Here is a 20,893-nt window from a genome sequence, read left to right on the forward strand (position 1 = left end):
ACAAAAGGTAGCTTATTTATCCCAGTTTGATCCGTCTACTACCGAATCGCAAATTGTCATCTATTTGCTACGGAAGAATGTAATAACGTCGGCTGAAGATGTGTCATGCGAGATATTGGTTTCGCCCTATAAAAATATGAACTTCGTTAGCTTTGTATCATTTAGGGTCACTGTGAATTCTGACATATTTGACTCTGTAATTGACAGTGAATTGTGGCCCGAGGGCATTGTTGCTCGTGAGTTTTTAAAGCGTTGAAAAGCCAATGAGTTTTGTATTTTTGATTTTGAATTTTTTAAGAAAAAATTTAATAGCACTGTAACTAGTTGTAAATATTGTAAACATTTTATTCAGCCAGTTTTTTGGCGGTGACAATAAATTCATTCATTAATGGGCAAGGATTCGAACTAGACTCTACACAACTCACATTCAAGTCACACATTATCAAGTCGGTTGAAAAAGGGAACAGATGTTTTAAAAGCTTATTCCTTCTGCGGGCTCAGCTCTCGATCGCCAACAAGAACATTTTATATAAATCGGTAATCAGGTCGATCACAGGGTCGATCATCACGTATGGAGCTCCAGTTTGGCACCAAGCAACTAAATCCCACACTAATAGACTGCAGATACTGCAAAATAAGTGTCTGAAAATGATCAATGGACGTCCTTGGTGGTACGCAACTCAACGACTTGACTATGAAACAAGTTATCCTACGATCATCAACTTCACACGAACAAAAGCAAGCAAATTCGCTGACAAATGCGTCAATTCTACAAACTAAACGATCCATAAGGGATTTGGTAACCGAATGATGACCTTGCCTATCTCGACAGAGTAGCTACAAGTTCATTGTTTACCTGGATGAAAAGGACGTTTTTCTTCAAGACGAAACTTGTTGTGAAGGACCGTATTGTAGTTGACTACAACTTTTGGTTTTTGATTCGCGTGAAAGCGGGTTTTGTCGTCTCTAGGGTTGCAGATTTATCGAGTTTATTTGTGTTTTTGTCTTTGTTTATTTATTCTTTGAAATTGGTCATGTGAAGGTTTTTGTTGATCTTTTCCTTCGAATTGTTTGATGCTGTAGCGGAACGTTGATTTAATGAAATTACTTCGTTGTAAAACCGAAAGGTTGAATCTCGATGATTGACTCGCATTGCTATGTTAAGCTTACTGAATTATTTTGATTATAATAAATTTCTTTGACTTTGACTTGACTACGCGGGCATAAAAAAAAATGCGGCATCCTGGACACAGTTAAAAAATTTCGGTAAGTTTCTATCAGAGGAGAGAACTTACTGGGAAGTTTTTAACAGCGGTAAGAGCTTACTGGGAAGTCTTCAGCAGCGGGAAGAACTTACTGGGAAGTCCTTATAAGTGAGAAGAAATTATGGAGATGTCTTTATCGTCGGAAGAACCCATCCGGCCGTCTTTATTGGCGAAAAGAACTCATCGGGAAGTCTGTATCAGCTGGAAGAATTTACTGGGAAGTCCTTATCAGCAGGAAGAACTTATCGAAAAGTCTTTATAAGCGATAAGAACTTATCGGGACGTCTTTATCGGCGGAAAGAACTCATCGGGATGTCTTTATCAGCGGGAAGAACTTACTGGGAAGTAGGGAATGCAAACCGCGATTTTTTACACACTCAAAAACGCAATAAATTCTTCTTTTTTTAAGTTAAGCTTTAACACTTTTATCGAGTTTCAAACGTGCTCTTCTATTTACTGGCATCCGCTTACGCAATTAACCAGGCCCGAACTGGCCATACTGGGCGTTCGGGCGATTCCTGAAGGGCCTTTTGCCTTACTCGGGCGAAGTCCCGGCAGGGTTCAACCATTTATTGTTCAAGCAAGTGAAGCTCATTTTAGCGAACATAGACAAAATCTTTAATTTCCAATCGAAATTTTTCTAGTGAGGCCTTTCCGTTAATTCTTTCTTCTATTTCCAATCAAAATTTTCTTATTGAGGCCTTTCCGTTAATTTTTAGCCCCGTACGAAGTACTGGGGGCTTATAAGATTAATATGCCGTTTGTAACACGTCGAATTGGAAGCAGACAGTAAGGGCAAAGCATTTGGTTATGTTCATATATGACGAATCCGCAATAAAAACAAGGCATCAGAACAGTCGGAGCGTTTGCTGCGACTTAGCCCCGTACGATCCGTAATCCTATTTCGTCCGTAACCATAATACGACCGTAGCCGTAATACGCCCGGAACCCTAATACGTCTACAACCCTCTAATGCGTCTGTTACCAAAATGCAAGTCAAGTTGGGCATGCTCAAATTTACTGAAAGTGTTCATTTTTAAAATTGCGCATAGCGCAATTACGAAAGCCCGTACGAAGTACCTCTCAAATAAAACCAACAATTTACGACATTATTTTAGAAACCCAAAATTTTTTGCCAACTTTCCATTGGGTATTCAATTACCTCTCAAATAAAACAAAAACTAGCAAAATCGGTTGAGATTTACTCGATTTATGTGCAAAAAGCACTTAGGGCCGAGTAGCGGCCTTAGTCCAAGGGCGCAAATTTGAAACTTTTTTTGCCGTCATTCTATTCGGCATTCAATTATCTCTCAAATGAAACAAAAACTAGCAAAATCGGATGAGATTTACTCGATTTATGTGCAAAAAACACTTAGGGCCGAGTAGCGGCCTTAGTCCAAGGGCCCAAATTTTAAACTTTTTTCGCCACGTTCTTTTCGGTATTCAATTACCTTCCATAAAAAACTAAATCTAGCAAAATCGGATGAGATTTACTCGATTTATGTGCAAAAAACACTTAGGGCCGAGTAGCGGCCTTAGTCCAAGGGCCCAAACTTGAAACTTTTTTTGCCATCATTCTATTCGGCATTCAACTATCTCTCAAATGAAACAAAATCTAGCAAAATCGGATGAGATTTACTCGATTTATGTACAAAAAACACTTAGGGCCGAGTAGCGGCCTTAGTCCAAGGGCCCAAATTTGAAACATTTTTTGCCATCATTCTATTCGGTATTTAATTATCTCTCAAATAAAACAAAATCTAGCAAAATCGGATGAGATTTACTCGATTTATGTGCAAAAAACACTTAGGGCCGAGTAGCGGCCTTAGTCCAAGGGCCCAAATTTGAAACTTTTTTCGCCACGTTCTTTTCGGTATTCAATTACCTTCTATAAAAAACTAAATCTGGCAAAATCGGATGAGATTTACTCGATTTAGCTGCATGTGATATATCAAATGAAAGGTATTGACGAGTAGAACAAAGTTGCTGAACATTGTTTTTGTGTAGGATGCAACGCGAGCTTGTTGGGAGGGCTCAAAGGTCGGTACTCGGCCCGAAGTGCTTTTTGCACATAAATCGAGTAAATCTCAACCGATTTTGCTAGTTTTAGTTTCATTTGAGAGGTAATTGAATACCCAATGGAAAGTTGGCAAAAAATTTTGGGTTTCTAAAATAATGTCGTAAATTGTTGGTTTTATTTGAAAGGTACTTCGTACGGGCTTTCGTAATTGCGCTATGCGCAATTTTAAAAATGAACAGTTTCAGTAAATATGACAATGCCCAACTTGACTTGCATTTTGGTAACAGACGCATTAGAGGGTTGTAGACGTATTAGGGTTCCGGGCTTATTAGGGCTACGGACGTATTATGGTTGCGGACGAAATAGGATTACGGGTTGTACGGGGCTAAGTCGCAGCAAACGCTCCGACTGTTCTGATGCCTTGTTTGTTCTATTTCCAATCAAAATTTTCTTACTGAGGCCTTTCTCACAATTTTTAGCCCCGAACGAAGTACTGGGGGCTTATAAGATTAATATGCCGTTTGTAACATGTCGAATTGGAAGCAGCCAGTAAGGGCAAAGCATTTGGTTATGTTCATAGATGACAAATCCGCAATAAAATATAGTACAATGGCTAAACCGAACTGGTGTGCATACCTTATTTTGCACCAGCTGGTCCCATTTGGAATTGTATGTGACCAGCTGGTGCAAAATAACGTATGCACACCAGTTCGGTTTAGCGATTGTAAAATGCATGTTAAAGAAATTAAAGTACAAGATTTGAAATCAACGGATTAAAATAGTACATTTAAGTCTGTGGTACGATTCGATTCCAGACCACGCCTTCGGCGTCTGGAAACTTCTCACACGCTAAAAAAGACTTTTAGTCCTAGGTACGAAATGTACTATTTCGGTGGAAGTAATAGACCCGATAATATGATGATTTTCTGTTTCTGGTAAACAATTTTGATATGTAAACTTTGACAAAAGCTAGAAGATTGCCACTCGCTCATTTCAGTTGGAAACAAAAATATTTGCATCCAAAAAGAGTTGCAAAAGATTTGCAAAGAAATAATTTGCATGCGAAAGAAAAGATTTGCAGATGAGCTACACGCTAAAAGGGAGACTTGCAATTGCCACAAATTAACGGTCAACAAATCTTATTCGAATTGCTCATGGAATTCTTAGTTGCGGCACATTATTCGATACTATAAATGCAGTGTTCGCAACGTATTATAACTGGTCATTTAGAGAGCGACGTATGAACATCGTAGTGTCAAAATTGCTGTAATTGATTTGCTGTAAGGACGATTGAAGGCAATGAATAGACTGTTATGATCAGAGCGAGAAAACCGAAGACTACTTATTAAAACTTGCCTTGGGGTACTTGTCAAAGTATTTGCTTCTCTTTCAACGAGGTACGTTGAGAGCGAGAGGATAGAAGACCAGTTCATTTTAACTTGCCTTGGGGTACTTGTCAAAATATCTTCTTCTCTTTCATCATAACACTCTATTAGGAAAATGCTGCTAAGATAGGCTTATGATCAGAGGCGCCGACTTTCGTTTGAGTTGTTGGGTGCACAAATTTTTTTCTTCAATTTCAAGAGTTGTGCCCAAAACGATGAATCTTTTAGTTTTTCCCATTTTTTTAACAACTTGGAGTCTCGACTAATCAAATTCAATAAAACGAAAACCTTTCGAAATGGTTCTATGTGCAAGACCTTTAAATAACACCAATTTCAAACGAATTTACGGTAAAGAAGACTGGACTAAAGCTAACAGCCCACCGTAACGACTTGTCTTTAGTTTTAAGGATTCTGACTTTGCTTTCTTTAAGTGAGGCATTATGGAAAATAGTTGTGGCTGATAAATGATGTGCACGTACTAAAACTGTGTCACGCGAGCGGCAATTTTGAAATTTGAAGCCTTACCTAGATGAATATTTCTTCACATTCGCAGTTCAATGAAATTTCGATTTTTCATTTTTTTCTCGTGTGATAATAGCACTGCCTCGCAGGACAGTTGACGCTTGTGGGTATTTTGTATTTCAACCCGAAGAATCCCACACTTCGAAACAAAAATTTCACTGCAAATTTCACTCCAATCTACGCAGTCAGTTCGTAAATATCAATAGGAAATGAAAGTAAAATGCGTTATGTTTTCAAATATTGAGGTGAAAACATTTGCATGGATACATTTCTTAGTGCAATTATTTAATTTATTTTTAGCTCCAGAAGATTTAAATCGAAATGTACTTGAAGGGGTCTGTTGTCAGGTGCTTCGCACCCAACAAATTCGTCTGTCGGGTGCTCACGCACCCATTGCCACCTAGAAGTCGGCGCCCCTGCTTATGATTGGCGTCATAGCACTGTCAAGTACCGAAGCCGACTTTGACATCACTCAATTAGAAGGCCAAACACACACCTGTTGACTATTTTTAAAAAATTTTGATAGTTATTGTGTGAAACAGAATAGCCAACTTTGATCGATTCAGTTCTCTGTTTGAGTGACGTCAAAGTCATTCGGTGCTAGACAGTGCGTTGTTGGTGTCTACGAGTACTGTCGTGTATGTAGTATCTCCAAAAAAGAACCTAGGAGCAATGAATGCTTAAGGGTTTCAGATCCAAATGGTTTCTATTGGTAGTAATTTTGTCGTTTCTGCATAAATGCAGGAATCCGTTACAGACTTGCAGGCATAGAAACTGTAAAGAAGGTCGAAACTCTTTTATACTTGAATTTCGGATCGTTTGGTAAAATATTTTTCGCCCGGACAAAAAGGTTTTGCACCGACCGAAAAAAAAGAATTCCGACGAGAAATCACTTGTACAATAAATATATGTTGAGTTGATTGAGTTCCAGAGAAATGAAAACGGCAGCTTACACCGACTCCGCGAACACACTTGCTCCACTCGCCCTACATAGACTGTTATGATGAAAGAGAAGAAAATATATTCGGACACGTTATTTTAACTTGCCTTGGGGGACATGTCAAAACTTTATATGAAAATATGCAATGACAAGTACCCCAAGGCAAGTTATAATTAACTAGTCTTCGGAGCTCTGATCATAACAGTCTATAGTTTTAGTGGAAAGGTAGGTGAATTAATGCCATTGTTTAACCCACTACTTAATATCACTCCGAGGGGGAAACAACAACGGAAAATCCTGTCCCGCCATTCGCATTCGAATGCCATTCGCTAATATTCTCCATTCATTCGCTTATATTTTCCCATCATTCGTTCATAATTTGCGCTCGTTAGTTCCACTCATTCGCTCGTATTTCGCTTCATTCGCTCTCATAGCTAATGCAGCCTGTCTCACCATTTGCACTTGTTGTTGTAGACGTGCTAGATAAGTCAATTCGAAGCCCAAACTCAAGAGACTCATATCGTAAAGACCCACAGCTACGAAGGTAATGAGCAGATTTCTTATTCGTGTAATGGTAAGAACATTTTTGGTATAAGGAGTACAAGTGACGACATTGACGTAAATTTCAAGCAAATCGGTAGAAACGTATCTAGAAGTTGCAGGTCGACTAAATAACTAAAGCTAAGCAAGCATTCATGCGCCGTGAGAAGAATGGTAAGTAACTCTCTTACAAGGATTAAAATAGTTGCACAACCCAAGCGGTTAGAAAATGTGAAAATCGGTTTTTGAGTAGGACAGCAATGTATTTTTCATACCTATAGGACCCGAAAAGTGCGACTTCGTCGGACTTTTTCTCAGTCCAATATGAAAAATACTATTCGTACCGCGGACTAAAAGTCTTTTTTAGCGTATTCGATTCAAGACGTCGCCTTCGGCTCTGTCTGGAAACTTCTCACACGCTAAAAAAGACTTTTAGTCCTAGGTACGAAATGTACTATTCTAGCAGCAGGTCTCTAAAGTTTACCATTGCTGTTTACTTCGTCCCATAGGATCATTTGTCGTTTTTTGTCAAAATTTCAAAGTTGCGATGAAATTGAAAATACAAAACATCGGCGAAATTTTTCAACTGGGACTTCGATGTTCCGCTTTGCAAAATTCTCCTTTGACAACTGCGTATGACACTGCAATAAAACAAATAAAAAGCAAATTTTGTTTTTTGTTTATACTCAAGTTAAATTTCCGTGTAACCACATAAATTACCAACTCTTATCTGAAATGTCCAATTATATTCGAAAAACTTTTTATATTTGAATTTAAAATGTTTGTCGATTTATTTGACTGGGTTTGCGACAGATAATCAAAATTCCAAATCAAATGAATTGTTCTACTCGCTAAAAAGTCTTTTTTTAAGAAAAAGAATCAGATTTTAATTAAATAATTTGGAGAATTATAGGCAGATTCGACATTAATTATGACAGGGTGTATGATACATTACCGCCACCGGTTCGAAAACATTTCGGTAGATTTGTGGTATTGTGGGTATTGTTGGTAATTGGAAAGGTATTACCGGTATAATACAGGTTGTGTATGAAATTTCAACCTAACAAAAACGAAAAAAATTGTGTTCGAAGTGTCACACACATACACACACACGCAATCCAAGATGGACGCTTTAAAACTTTTCGGTGCGTGTTCGTTTTTGTCGTTTTTATCTACAAATTTTTCATAAAATAACAGTTTTTACCATACAAATCAGTGATAATAACGTCCAGAAAACATTATTGAGTGCAATCGAACTAGTATAAATGTAGTGAATTGTGGTTTTAAGTGTTTAATTAAGGTTTTAAACTGACGACTCCACTAATACAAAAAGGGAAAAAGAGCGACATGGCTATCAAAGATAAGAATATTTTGCCATTTGTTGCGATCGCAATGTTGAACGAATTTTAGGATTTGCTGTAACTAGGATTAACATTCACTATAGACAAGGTAAGTGAAGAAAAATGCACCGACTTGACTTTGTAATTTCCTGTTAACCGTGACCGTCTTGACTCGATTCGCCGATTGCATATTTTCATCGTCCTTTCAAAATAAGCCGAAAGAGGGTCTATCAGTCTATCGTCGATGTTCCTCGATGCCAAATGTTCGAAAACAAACCAAAATCTCTTGCCGATTCGGTTGTCTCCACAGAAATTCCATAGAGAAATTGCGTCATTGAACGAACAATACGACCATTAAAATCAATCGTCATCAGAGAGCACACCTAAATTATACGTTTGTTTCGGTGAACATTTTTCAGTTCTTGCCTGGCCAAAATTTTAGTCTGATTCGGTTGAGAAACAACTTTCGTTGGATGTGTTTATACAGTGTCGACTTGAATGCAAATTCAGTTTCCTCTGAAGCGATTGATGCCACGTCATGTTCTTACTGTAATATTACTTGTGCCGGTCGTTCTTGTCGTAGGTTCCGGAACGTATTTATAATTCCACCGATTTGCTTCGAAATTAAAATATTTTATTGGCTTCGCGGATGCGAACATTGTTGACATTTTGTACGTTCAGCGATGTAATGCTGATAACTACATTTCGTTTCAGACAGTTTTTGTTGTTTTGTTTAAACTTACTGACTGGAATTGTTTTAATTTACCGTTGCTGTTGGTTCAGTTTTGTATTTTATTTTTATTAAAATTTGCTGCGTTATGTGAATGATAGCGAAGTCGTTCGTTGACCTTAATGTAATTAATATTAAAATTTGGATTACCATTTTTCTTCAACATTTCAATACATCTCCTTCTCGGTTCGCATTGAAATGAACGTCTCTTCATTCCTGATACTGTTAATGCGATTCAATCGATAAACGTTTACGATGTTTGTTTGTTTGTTTGTCTACATTAAAACATGTAACCCGAAGACAGAAACCAAAGGGCCCTCCACCACTGCCTGTTCGAGTTTCACGTTAGTCTTGATTTTAACGAACATATCAAGATCCTAACGATACACCCAAATTTAACACCAAAGACGTAGTGCAGTGGCAGTGCCAGGATAGAATAATAATTAATATTGAAGACGATCATGTCTGTATGTCGTAAAGCGTATGTTCCGTCACCGTTTCCTTTGTACATTCCCTATAATCGACTGTAACCTCTGATGGCATCGTCGTCCAATTTAATTGTTATCGGCTCAAAGAAGCAACCTTGTGCTGGGTTAAAAACTGTCACCTTCATACTCTCGTCCCCCTATTCTCTATTTGTATAGACGAAAATTGTTACGGACCGTGTCGACATATATGATTAAAATGGAACGCCCCAAACGTTCATTAGCTTTTTGAGTTCGATGTGATCAAAATCGACAGGTGTTTCTGTCCAAATACATTATTCAAAGTTTTATTAAGTGTGTGTATACATCGTGTGTATACTACTTGGTATATAATGTAATAAAAAAGTTACCGACATTTTAAATGCCTGCATGACAGTGAACAGTTGGTACTTCGCAACAAAAATTACACACAAAAATCCAGTTTTACTTTCGTGAGAACTTGTAGGCTTTTCTCTCAGAGAATCCAACTACTACTAGACGTTTTGATCGTCAACCACACATCAACCTCATCATTTTCTTTCTGTTTATGGAAGGAAAAACGACATTTCTCAATTGATTTTTTTTAAATATTAAATGCGTTACATTTACTGTCGTTGCTGTCCTTAGAGCATTTTTAATTATTCAGTGAATTTTCAATTTCAACTGCAACTCTCTCTGTGCCTTGTTCACATTATACTAACCATTCGGTCATCGCTTCTATGTTGTTCCTCACTAAATAAACAATCAAGTGAAGGATTACTGGAACAAAACTTTGTTTAATTCATCGGGGTACCTGCATCGGGTTGGGATGGACTAAAGGTGTATGGATGGAATATATACATTGGTTTCAACACTCCGACAGAATGTATTTTCAGTTTAATCAATATATTGATGGATTGCCACATAAATTAAAGTTTGAACATGAACGCAATGCTTGTGCCGGCATCAGTGTGCTATAAAGTTTGGAATGAGAGGATCATCGAAGGAAAAGAAAAAGTGGATTAAGAGACCGAACCCGAAACAGCTGGCGATACGAACAATAATATCTTCCGCAGAAAATTATTGTTTTAAATTTTGCGAAATTGATTCGGTACGAAATTGCGAGCTTAATATTTGTGATTCATTGTTCGTCACGTTTAATGGGGGGAAACATTGAATTAGTCACATGCGAAAAGTAAAGTTAATTGAGACGGAGATAGTTACCTGGTGAGGATTCTGTTATGGTGTTGGCAATCATTTGAAGCATTAAAACGGAATTATTTGCCAAACAAAAGTTTTTGGACACGTTTCAGTGTAAACAAAGGTTTTTGCTTGTTGAATTAAGAGTTCTATTCAATTTTGGTTAATCAAGTGGAACTCCACGAAGAGGTAATCAATTTTTGCACATTTGCCAATAGAAAAACGGTTTTAAAACAAAAAGTTTTTTGAACCTTAGCACAAGCACCTCACAATTCGTTGGGCGATTAATGTGTGCACAAATATTTTGATCATTAAAACGATCTGCTTGTTACTGACAGGACATTATTTGACTGTCTACATGGCCACCTGACGTTGCACACTTTGCATATACATTTCGAACTTTAATTTTTAATAACAAATCCATTTACCGAATCGTTGCCACCAGTGGCTATTCGAGACGATTCCGTTGCTTTGTGAATCTCTCAAATTGATTACCATCTTTTCACGACTGAAAATAAACATCAACATTGTCCCAATGGAAATGAAACGGAACGACAACCCATGCATTTTAAAATTCAACCCGTGTGCTGTCTGAGATGTTTTGGATTGTTTTTGGGTCGAAGAGAGAAAGCTTGAATTTCTAACGTAGTAAATCCATTCACAGTTTTGTTTGTCGCTTTTTTTGTGTGATGAATCAATTTGAAGCCCAGCCAAATTTGCATTGCAAATTGAATTTGTTAAACATTACCGAAATGGAACAAGCACCAATATTTCGTCAGGGTTGGAGCATAATTCATAATTTTCTATGTAAATCAGTTGCATTAAAAACACGATAAAACATTTTTCTATTCGAGTAAATGAATGGAGTGCTGAGTCACCTGTCCTCTTTCTCGTTCGCTGTCGTTCCAAAATATATCAACACTTCTGTATGGACGTAACATATTTTTTGTAGAGGGAACAAGTTCAGGGCACCTTACAAAGATAATTTAAATTAAAAACAAAAACGTTGCGGATGTCTTGCAACATCTCTTCTGTCTGCTGCACGATAACATAGGAACATGAGGCACGTTTCATACAAATTATGAAAAAAAAAGTTTTCCACCCCCTTGACCGGTTCAGTCACGTTTTTAGTAATGTTCCCTCTCATTTGAACGTTCTGTATAAGCTACACTCGATGAGCGTCAGGCATGCAATTCGTTTGACTTTGATGCAATGAACTTACATCAACAATGCATTGGGAAGGGTCTGTTTAAATGACATTGCCTTAATAATGCATTGAGAAGAGAGAGGAAGAGAGTTAATCATTTCTAAGTCCACTGTCTCTTGAATTGATTTCTGAGTCGCTTATCGCTTATTCGCAGTTTCTATGACAAAATTATGTTTCAAGTCATTCAATATTGTGTCGTAGCAATTTTAAACACACACACGACATACAGAGATTCTACTAGTAGCTATTTTCTGACCTATTTTTTTCTCGTCAAATCACAATTTCATTTTCTTCAGTTTCCTTCTGTCGTCACGACAATCACAATATATTTGTAAATAATTTTTTTTTTGTTTATTTACTACCGCAGCTATTTTCGGAATGCAAAATATTTGTGAAACGTGCGACCGCAAAATTAAAACCGAAAATTACGGAACGATTTCCGAAGTATTATCAGAAGGTATTCTTTAGAGATATCAACCCCTTAACAACCAACCATTGAGTTTCTGATAGAGTTGATCGATCACGTTGCACTTTTTATCGGAAAAAGTCTTCTCAAATATCAGAGATGCTATTAGTGGCAACATCACACCATTCTTCGCGAGCCCCTCTTGTTACGATGGAAACAGGTCGAACACTGCTGGCTCATTATCTCTATCCATTTTTTTTATTATAATACTTTGTTGCAAAAGTGTTCGGTTTTGTGTCACCCTATCTTATCAGTAAAAGTTTTTTTTTTCCAACTTTTGCAAATTGTATTGCTGAACCGTTTCGAAAATGTCTGATGTAATGATCCGAATCGTAATTTCTGACATCTGACATTATATATGAGATTATCAAGACGCATTAAAATTTAACAAAAATTGTTTTAAAATAAAATTCTCTTCGTCGTTCATTCAGACACACAATGTGTCTTTGTCCGAAAGGAATTTAGTGGGAAACGTATTTTTCATTCCAATTTCGTTCCTAATTTTCTAGAGCAAATTGCAAGTAAAAGCAGCTATGAAGCAATGAACTTAGCTCAACGATAAACAACTGAATGTTATTGCTATGTGTTCGCTATATCACCTCCAATGGAAGGTGCTTGTTTGCTACAAAATTAACCGATTTTCATGATATTTTTGTTGTACTTATTGGGTCTTTGCTTGTTAAATAAGCAAACAATTTTATACAAATATACACATTCTTCGATAATGAACGTCAAATATTTTATTAATTGTGCTCGCACTAATGAGTTTTGAATAACATCGGCGGGTCGGTCGTTTATTGGTTAATAGTTTGTTTCGGATAAAACGTATGAACTGCGACAACCCGATCGAATTTGTATCGTTTTAATGACCAAGCCAATAGTGAACATGATAATTATTCAAATATTTATTTGCAAAGTGCATCCCCTTGTAAACCATACTGTTCAAACACAATGTATTAATCAAAAACAATTTTCTTCTTTCACAGAATATTATGGAAAAGGCGAAAGCCTACATAAAAAACGAGTGGAGAGGGGGCTCCGTTCCTCTGGAGCCCCCAATGTCGTCACAAAATCTGAATTCACGTACTATGGTTACAAATGCAACGGCAGTATGTTACGTCTGCGGTACATACGGTCACTACAACACAACATATTTAGTACGAATCAAACCAAATCCAGATAGACCTAACGAATCTTATTTTCCATTTTTGGAAAAACACGAACCACCAACGGGTGTCTTACCAGTTGCACCCAATCAACCAACTGTAGGAACATGTGGGCTGTGCTATACGCTACTTAATGAACAATGGAACACTTTCGAACGAAGTGGGAAGCCGTACAATCAGCGTATCTATCATTTAAAGCGGGTGGATGGTAAGCCATTCATCGGCGCTGATATGTCTAAGCAAGGTGAATATGCTGCTCAGATGCTTGGTATGAGTGCGGAACACTTAGCTTCTTCCGGTATTCCGTCGTCACAAACACCTCAAAACTCTTATCCGTACACTCGCAACGACAGTGCTCAACATCAGAGACCGACTTCACGCGATCAACAAATGTACATGTATCAGCAGCAACAGCATCTCTACACGATGCAACAACAACAACAACAGCAGCAGCAGCAACAACAACAGCAACATCAACAACAGCAGCAGCAGCAGCAGCAACAACAACAACAGCAAATGGTTGTACGTAATGAGAGTCCTATACGATCTTCTTCGAGAAATGAATCCCCGCAGAACAAATCTGAAAACTTCTATCCGAAACGTCCAGGCGACAGTCACGTTAACAACAATAACAATAGCAACAACCAAAGTTCGGCACGGCCTTCTAGTAGAAGTGAGAAAATCCCAACGCCAAACTCCAATTCACGTCCGCAATCACGTGAAATACCTACACCACCGACATCATCAACGCCCAGCCGATCAGTTGCCTACTCACCATTTGCTCAACACAAACTTAAGCTCGGAACATACATGAATTCGGCCACTAGTACGCCGCCAGCAATACCGAGCAGTAGTGATCAAAACCATTATCAAACAAATTCGAATAATAAAACCGGTGCTGCCTCAACATACTTATATTCAAGTCATAATGAAATGCATCGATCGGAAGGTGACGGTGAGGCATTAGATTTACGTAACACCACTTCTGACGTTGGTATTTTAGACTTATCGATGCCCGACAAAAACTCTATAACAGAAGTGTGCTATGTGTGTGGTGATGAATATAGACGTGGTAGTCTTATTGAACTTAGTACCGTTGAACCGAAAGATGCGAACGATCGAGATAAACCGTTTTTCCCCATATTCGGCGAAACACATCCACGACCGGCTCGATCCAGGCCAAAGGATCCGAAAGGATTCATACAGGCATGCAAACCATGCTTTCATCATTTGATTCAACAGTGGCAGAACCATCAGGTGAATATTATGAAAATGTGTTTTTGCATGCCAAAGCTTGACTTACCATTTTACCCTTTCCATCAAAACATTTTCCATTTTACTTCACGTTTTGAAAACACAAACAAATCAGCCGATGTCCACAAATCTGACATTGAATTTGAATCTGTCTTTTGTTTGTGTTTAACAAGCCTGTGAGGAAGACAGGTATATTACTAGATTTTCGTCTTACAAAACAAGCACGACATTTGAATCAAATATTCAACGGTTCGCAAAATGCCCTGGAGAATTTCCCTGACAAAACATCAAAGCAAAATGGTTAAATGTAGGTCTTTCCAAGCGTTTGTCCGATGTTTCGTCAGTTGAAATTTTATGTTCATAATATGTCCCGTGCCAGATACGGGTTTTACGGTACGATGTATGAGTGTAATACATACAAAAGCATCTCTCCCGAGAGCTTCTGGCTTTAGAATTTTAACTAAAAAACAAATTTTAAGGGACAGTCCGCTGTGGAAATCCTACTTCTTCTCGTTTAAAATGTACACTTCCTATAGTTGGACACAAGGAAATCCCTGAACTTCTTCTAGAAGTAAATTTTCGAACGAATTTCGATTTTCACATTTTGTTTCTGTCAGAATATGTTTCTCGCATTTCAATAAGTCGTGTCAGTCGATAAAGACCGGTGTCCATTTGCTTCTATTTTATGTATAGCACAGGTTCTGAGCGAATTAACATACCTTTCATTTGCCATTTTCACCACCGACAATTTCCGGAATACTTGACGTGTAATAAATTGCAATGCTAAGATATGGCAGCTTCTCGTTATCTCGTCATTTCTTCCGTATGTTAGTAATGTCTGTGCAAAAATGATATTTCTCATTGTTTAATAAGTCAAGAAAGAGATTTTCTTACAACTAGTATATGACGCTGATAGTGATCAGGGATTGAGATTGAGGAGTGTAAAAATAGTGTGACTCACCGGAAAGGCTTATCATTTCGATTGTTCATAGAATATAGTAAGCTGTCGTGTTACAATAATAAGATGTACGTTACAAGGTTACCAGAAGCTTAGAGAACAGTAAAATATCAACTTATTTCGCGATAATAACTGGATCACATTACGTGAATCAAAATAGTGTAAGATTCTTCATTAATCTCTTTTGTATCTACCACAAAGTAAACTTCAACAAAATTATCGCCTATGTGCGAAAATGTGATTCACAACTTTTCTGTCGACATATCTCCGAGTGTAATGGTTTTAACGTTGAAAATTACATGCTGTACTTGAGAGACAAAAGTTGTAACATTCCAAAAAGTTCATATTAAAACAATCAGACACGTTGAAGTTTAACCGTTGAGGGAATATTTCAACATTTTGATTTCTCATTTTGCGGAAGAAGTTTTCGTGCTAATTGTTGCAGTTCAAAATGAAAGACTTCTCGGTTTCGTGTCAGACAATTATGGGTACCTTTCGCCTGTAAAATTAGTCTGTACAATCAAGTTACGGAATTTTCAGTCATAATTTTCACGGTATTTAAAACGATTTTGTAGCTCAATCTACGATACATGAACTCTGAAACTTGATTCTCAATACGGTATCGGGGAATCTGGCACACGGTGCCAAAAGAACGCACTTTTAAACAACGTAAAATGTGAACTCGCTCACGCAAGTTAGTTTATTGCTGCAAATGCTATTTAGCCATGACATCGACTTAATGACTCCTTTTATAAAATTTTTGTATCGAAAAATCGTATGCGAGTTCACCTTTTACGTAGTTGAAAAATACGTTGTTTTGTATGCCAAATTACCCCACGCCCTCAATACGTCGATTTGAATCAACATTTAACAGTTTTACTCCAAACGTATATCGTCATATGGTAATACGCCATATCGAGTGCCAAAGAATGTCGTTTTTATGTGGTGAAGTTTTATCCCAAATCTGCTACTTAGACTGTTTAGAGTATCGTAAAATGTGTAGTGTGATAAAAATCTTGTACTTCATTTGTCGTAACAATTCTGAATCTACCTACATTACGCTATAAAAGAGCACAACAGCCAGAGCCTATCGCTTATTGTTGTTCGTTGTTGTCGATAACAGGTGCTTAATCATTTCTAAAAAGGTTTCGGTCGATGGGTCTCGGACGGGTGTGGTTTTATTTATCGATAACAATGTTTGTCCCAACGTTTTTTTTCGGTATTTAGTTTGGCAGGATCGGGTACTATTTCCATGTTACAACTAAAGTAATATTGTCATTCCTATAACAAAATATGCTTCAGGGTACCGATTGGACTACTTTGCTTTAACTTTTTTTAGAATTGGTATAACTGCCCGAACTGTCCTTAATTTTCATCAAAACACCGAATAGCAGCTGGAAAAACCTCATTGAAAAATCCACGTACTTTTAAGGATGAAAACGAAAACACACGAACAATTTTAGGATTATTGTTGATGGAATTGACAATGGGGGACTGAAGTTTCAATAATTTCGATAGACAACATTATTCTAAGCAAAAAATTATTCTACACTATCGTAAAATTATAAACATTTATATTTTTAATTAATTGTTTTCTGATTTTCAAAGATCAGTCAAACATAAAAAAGACTATACGTCTCTATATGCCTCTCTTTTCTTCTCATGTCATTTTTTCTTAATTCTCTCACGAAAAAGGTATGCTTTTGGGTTGAATTTGGGTCGTAGTCGTAATTGAAATATAAATTAAAAGTAAAAAACTTGAAATTTCGGCAATAGTGTAGAACAATTTTTTGTTTACAATAACATTCTTAATCTAAATACAAAAAATGTCAAAAGTTCAATGTCCCATTATGGAGCGTTTTCCTTTCTTTAGTCTGTGTTGAATATCAGATAACTAGGGAGAAGGGAAAGCGCATCGTAATTGTCGATCCCATCAACGCAAAAGTACTTGTGTGCTTTTGGCCTAAAGCCCTATTCATATTTTGCTATTTGCTATCACGACGAAATTCCGTGACATATCTCTTCATTCAAGAAATAGTTTAATGATGTTAAGAAGGTTGCTTAGGACGCAGAATAAATGGAAGACACAAAAAATTCCCCCCATTTTACAGTTCAAGTGAATAGGTGTTATTACCGAGCTGAAGGAAAACGTTGTTTGGAAACTAACGCTCAAATGTAATAGATTTTTCCATAATTCTATTACATTTCTAGTACATTTCGTCGTAAAATTACAAATGTCAGCGTTTTTTTGTGAACTGCTATGACACTGTTCCATGAGATGATAATTACTAAAGATATTTCACCAGAATATGGATCTCAAATAACCAAGTACTGAAAAGTACTGCCGCCTTTACCAACCGAGGTTTTCTATTATCAGGTTATAATAAGGTGGAATTGTCAGAATATTTTCTAAAAGCATACACCATTACAACATTTCGATTTCCAACAGTTCCACAGCGTCTTCTGGGTAAATCATCCCATATATGGTCTGACTGTCGAGTTCATTTCAACTTCATCGCCTTTTTGCTGGCGTTTGATATTACCAATTGATGACCAGTCAACCAGACATATTGTTAACTGCACCAAGTAGAGCCCATTATTGATCAATTTATTTACCGAATTTACTGCAATTTACCGAAAATGTATCCGAATTAATAGTTCAGTGACCGACTTTCAATTGTGTGCACTATTTCGGTTCAGCTGGTCCTGTTTACATGGAAACAGTTAACAGGCCACTGTTAACATTTTATCGACTCCTGATTACAAAATTAACTGACTTTGACTGTTTTCATGGACCAGCTGGTCAAACAGCTGAATCGAATTAGTTCATAAAATTGAAAGTCGTCCACTGTATTGACAAATCCAGTAAAGTTTCGATAGGTTTCAGGAAAATTCCAAGTGAAATTCGGTAAATAAATTTACCAACAATAGGCCCTGCCACCAACGATCATCGATTTAAAATAATTTGGCACCTCAATTGAGTGACTCAATTTCTAATCTCTATTCAATTGTAATCAAAATCCAATGACTTCTATCAATTGGGTATTATACTCTATATTACATGCACGCATCTATACACGCCAGTCATCAGTCTTGCCTCTATATTTAATTATACTTTTCACACGTACTTCCCCAAAAAAATAAAAGTGAATTAGACTCATTCGTACATCATACGTTTTATAATTGCCATCCAGTTTATCATTTTATTTTAAAAACTTATTTTCTTCACTTGTTATTAAATGTACTCTCATGTCAATAAAAAGCGATGTGATTTAATTTTTGTTATTGAAAAAAAAAATTGATAAAACTGGTTACATCCAGACACTTAAAAGTTTAATATTTTCTTTAGAACAACACATCTATTTTTCAAACACTCTCACATTCATAAAATTGTTTATCTTCTTCCATTCGCCATACACACGGTCTTAAATGTTATTACAGAGAACGTTTTTACAATGCTTTCAAGATAATGGCACTCAGTCTCAATTCACATGTGAATGAGTTTATATCGTTTTGTCTTTCAAACAGTGATACGTTCTTCGCGATAGTAAAAATCCGACCCCGACGACGTGTACTATTTCACTTGGAAGTTCAATAGAATGAGAAACAATAAAACCTCGAAATGTGGTGACAAAAATTAAGAGACAATTGTGTTGACAGAAGAAAAGAAATTTTTCCGTAATGAGTGAAAATAAATTCTGAATCGAGAAAGTGTTTTCGTTGATGAAAAGATTGAAAATTTTCCTGCAATTTTTAAATTAAAATGAGAAGGACGATTCTGCTAAAAGATTTAGGCATAATGTCCGCTCAGAAACCGTTACGTAGTTATTATATCATTGAGGATGAAAACAAGAAACGATTATGCTTCTTTGTGGATTACGTTCCCGAACATTCAACCGATGAGGTATGTGTTGTCCATGTAATAATATTAGCGAATCTATTTCGGAATGGTGGACAAGTCATTTTGATGTAGATTTAACTCACATTAATCCTGATAATTCTAAAAAAAATTGAAAGAAACTTTCTGAGAGATTTAGTTTCGGATTTTCACATAATTTGGTGATAATTTCAATTTCTTGTAAAAATCATGAATTTGCCATGATTGTAAACTGTTTACTTGATGATTTGGAACGTGACCTTATTATGCGGAAATAATGATTACGAAGTTATAGTGGCCATTTTATGATTTCTACGAATATTAAAAAATGGTTATGGGTCACGTGAAGAAAAAACAAAATGGAGGTGACAATCTCTTATCCAAAACATGGATTCCATATGCAGAGTTCAGCTTTACAGAAATTATTTAAAAAAAAAATTGTGACCACAGACCCAACAAGATATAAAAGTCGAAGGTATGTAGCCGTGAAAATATTTTCATGATTCTCGACGCACGGTGTTTCATTAAGTTCGAAAAACGGCGTGAGTGAAATCTATCTCAGGGAAAAGCCAACTGATTATCTTTTTGTTGGTTAAGGAATAGATGGGAGTATAAGATTAGGTTTATAGAATAGATAGAGTACAAAGAAGTCCGATACCACTCATGTCACGGCACCCTCACTGTCCTAAAGTCAAAAAATATTTCGAAAATACGAAAACTATCCCCAATCGAAAGGTTATTTTCAGTGGCTTTGAAACGAGCCCCATTTTCCTTTGTTTCGACTTCCTTGTGAACTTTTATTGCCGTTCAAAGTCATGCTTTAAGTCCAGTTGCAGTGACGAATATCGTCAAGTTGGATGTCATTCAAAAGGCACTAAAAATGTCTTTCTAACAAGTCTGTGCGTCACTGTGCAACGGGCTCGACAATTTGAAAAAATTGAAGAAAATTCCTAAAGTGTGTGCAGAATTGACTATTGTGCCGTAGTAGGGAATAGATAATGTGCAGCTGGACTCTGCTTTCTGTGCTCTTTAGTAAAAAGTAAAAATGCCAAAAAAGGGTAAAAAGTGAATCTATTTCTCAGGTGTCTGATCATTATCCTGTTTTCTGACAAATTCTTGTAAAAAGCAATAAAAAACATCTCAACGAGCTGTCAGTCAAGTGTTGGAAAGTTTTGACTCGAGACGCGATTAATGATATCTGTATCACTAAACGAAATAATTTATTTATCATTAAGGGAGCGTCATGCACATCACTCACATTAACACTTATCTATTTTCGTTGTCGTTTAGTCGGTCGATCCCTTGTCACAAATTGTATGATTTTCCGGTTGACTGTCCTCGATTCAATCGGATTCGACGGCCAAAAACAAGTTTTTGAATCACGGTATACGATTATTACTGAATGACTCGATTAGTCACAGTATTTGAAAAAGTCTGAGTTGTTTGAGGTGCACTTCTGAACTGGTCAGACAGACTGAAACATATATTTGCAAACCATTTTGACTAAATATTTCATGAGCACCATCCAGTCTAGTTTCTCACTACTTTGTCGGTTAAAAGTATCAATGGCTGGATGCGAC

At 36.8% G+C, this 20,893-nt stretch overlaps 1 protein-coding gene across 2 annotated transcripts in view; it reads left to right on the top strand.

Moving 5' to 3' along the window:
* Positions 1-7,769: 7,769 nt before the first annotated feature.
* Positions 7,770-20,893, top strand: part of LOC119082838 — a 49,219-nt gene continuing 36,095 nt past the window's right edge. The window contains exons 1-3 of one of the 2 annotated variants that reach the window (XM_037192495.1): positions 7,770-8,121; positions 13,045-14,173; positions 14,228-14,481. In XM_037192495.1, coding sequence (XP_037048390.1) covers positions 13,051-14,173; positions 14,228-14,481 — 1,377 coding nt within the window. In that variant the 5' untranslated portion in view covers positions 7,770-8,121; positions 13,045-13,050. Of the gene's footprint in view, positions 8,122-13,044; positions 14,482-20,893 lie in introns of both variants that reach the window. The other variant, XM_037192494.1, reaches the window with a different exon arrangement.

This window comes from Bradysia coprophila, unplaced genomic scaffold, assembly GCF_014529535.1.
Source record: "Bradysia coprophila strain Holo2 unplaced genomic scaffold, BU_Bcop_v1 contig_494, whole genome shotgun sequence".
Classification (NCBI taxonomy): domain Eukaryota; kingdom Metazoa; phylum Arthropoda; class Insecta; order Diptera; family Sciaridae; genus Bradysia; species Bradysia coprophila.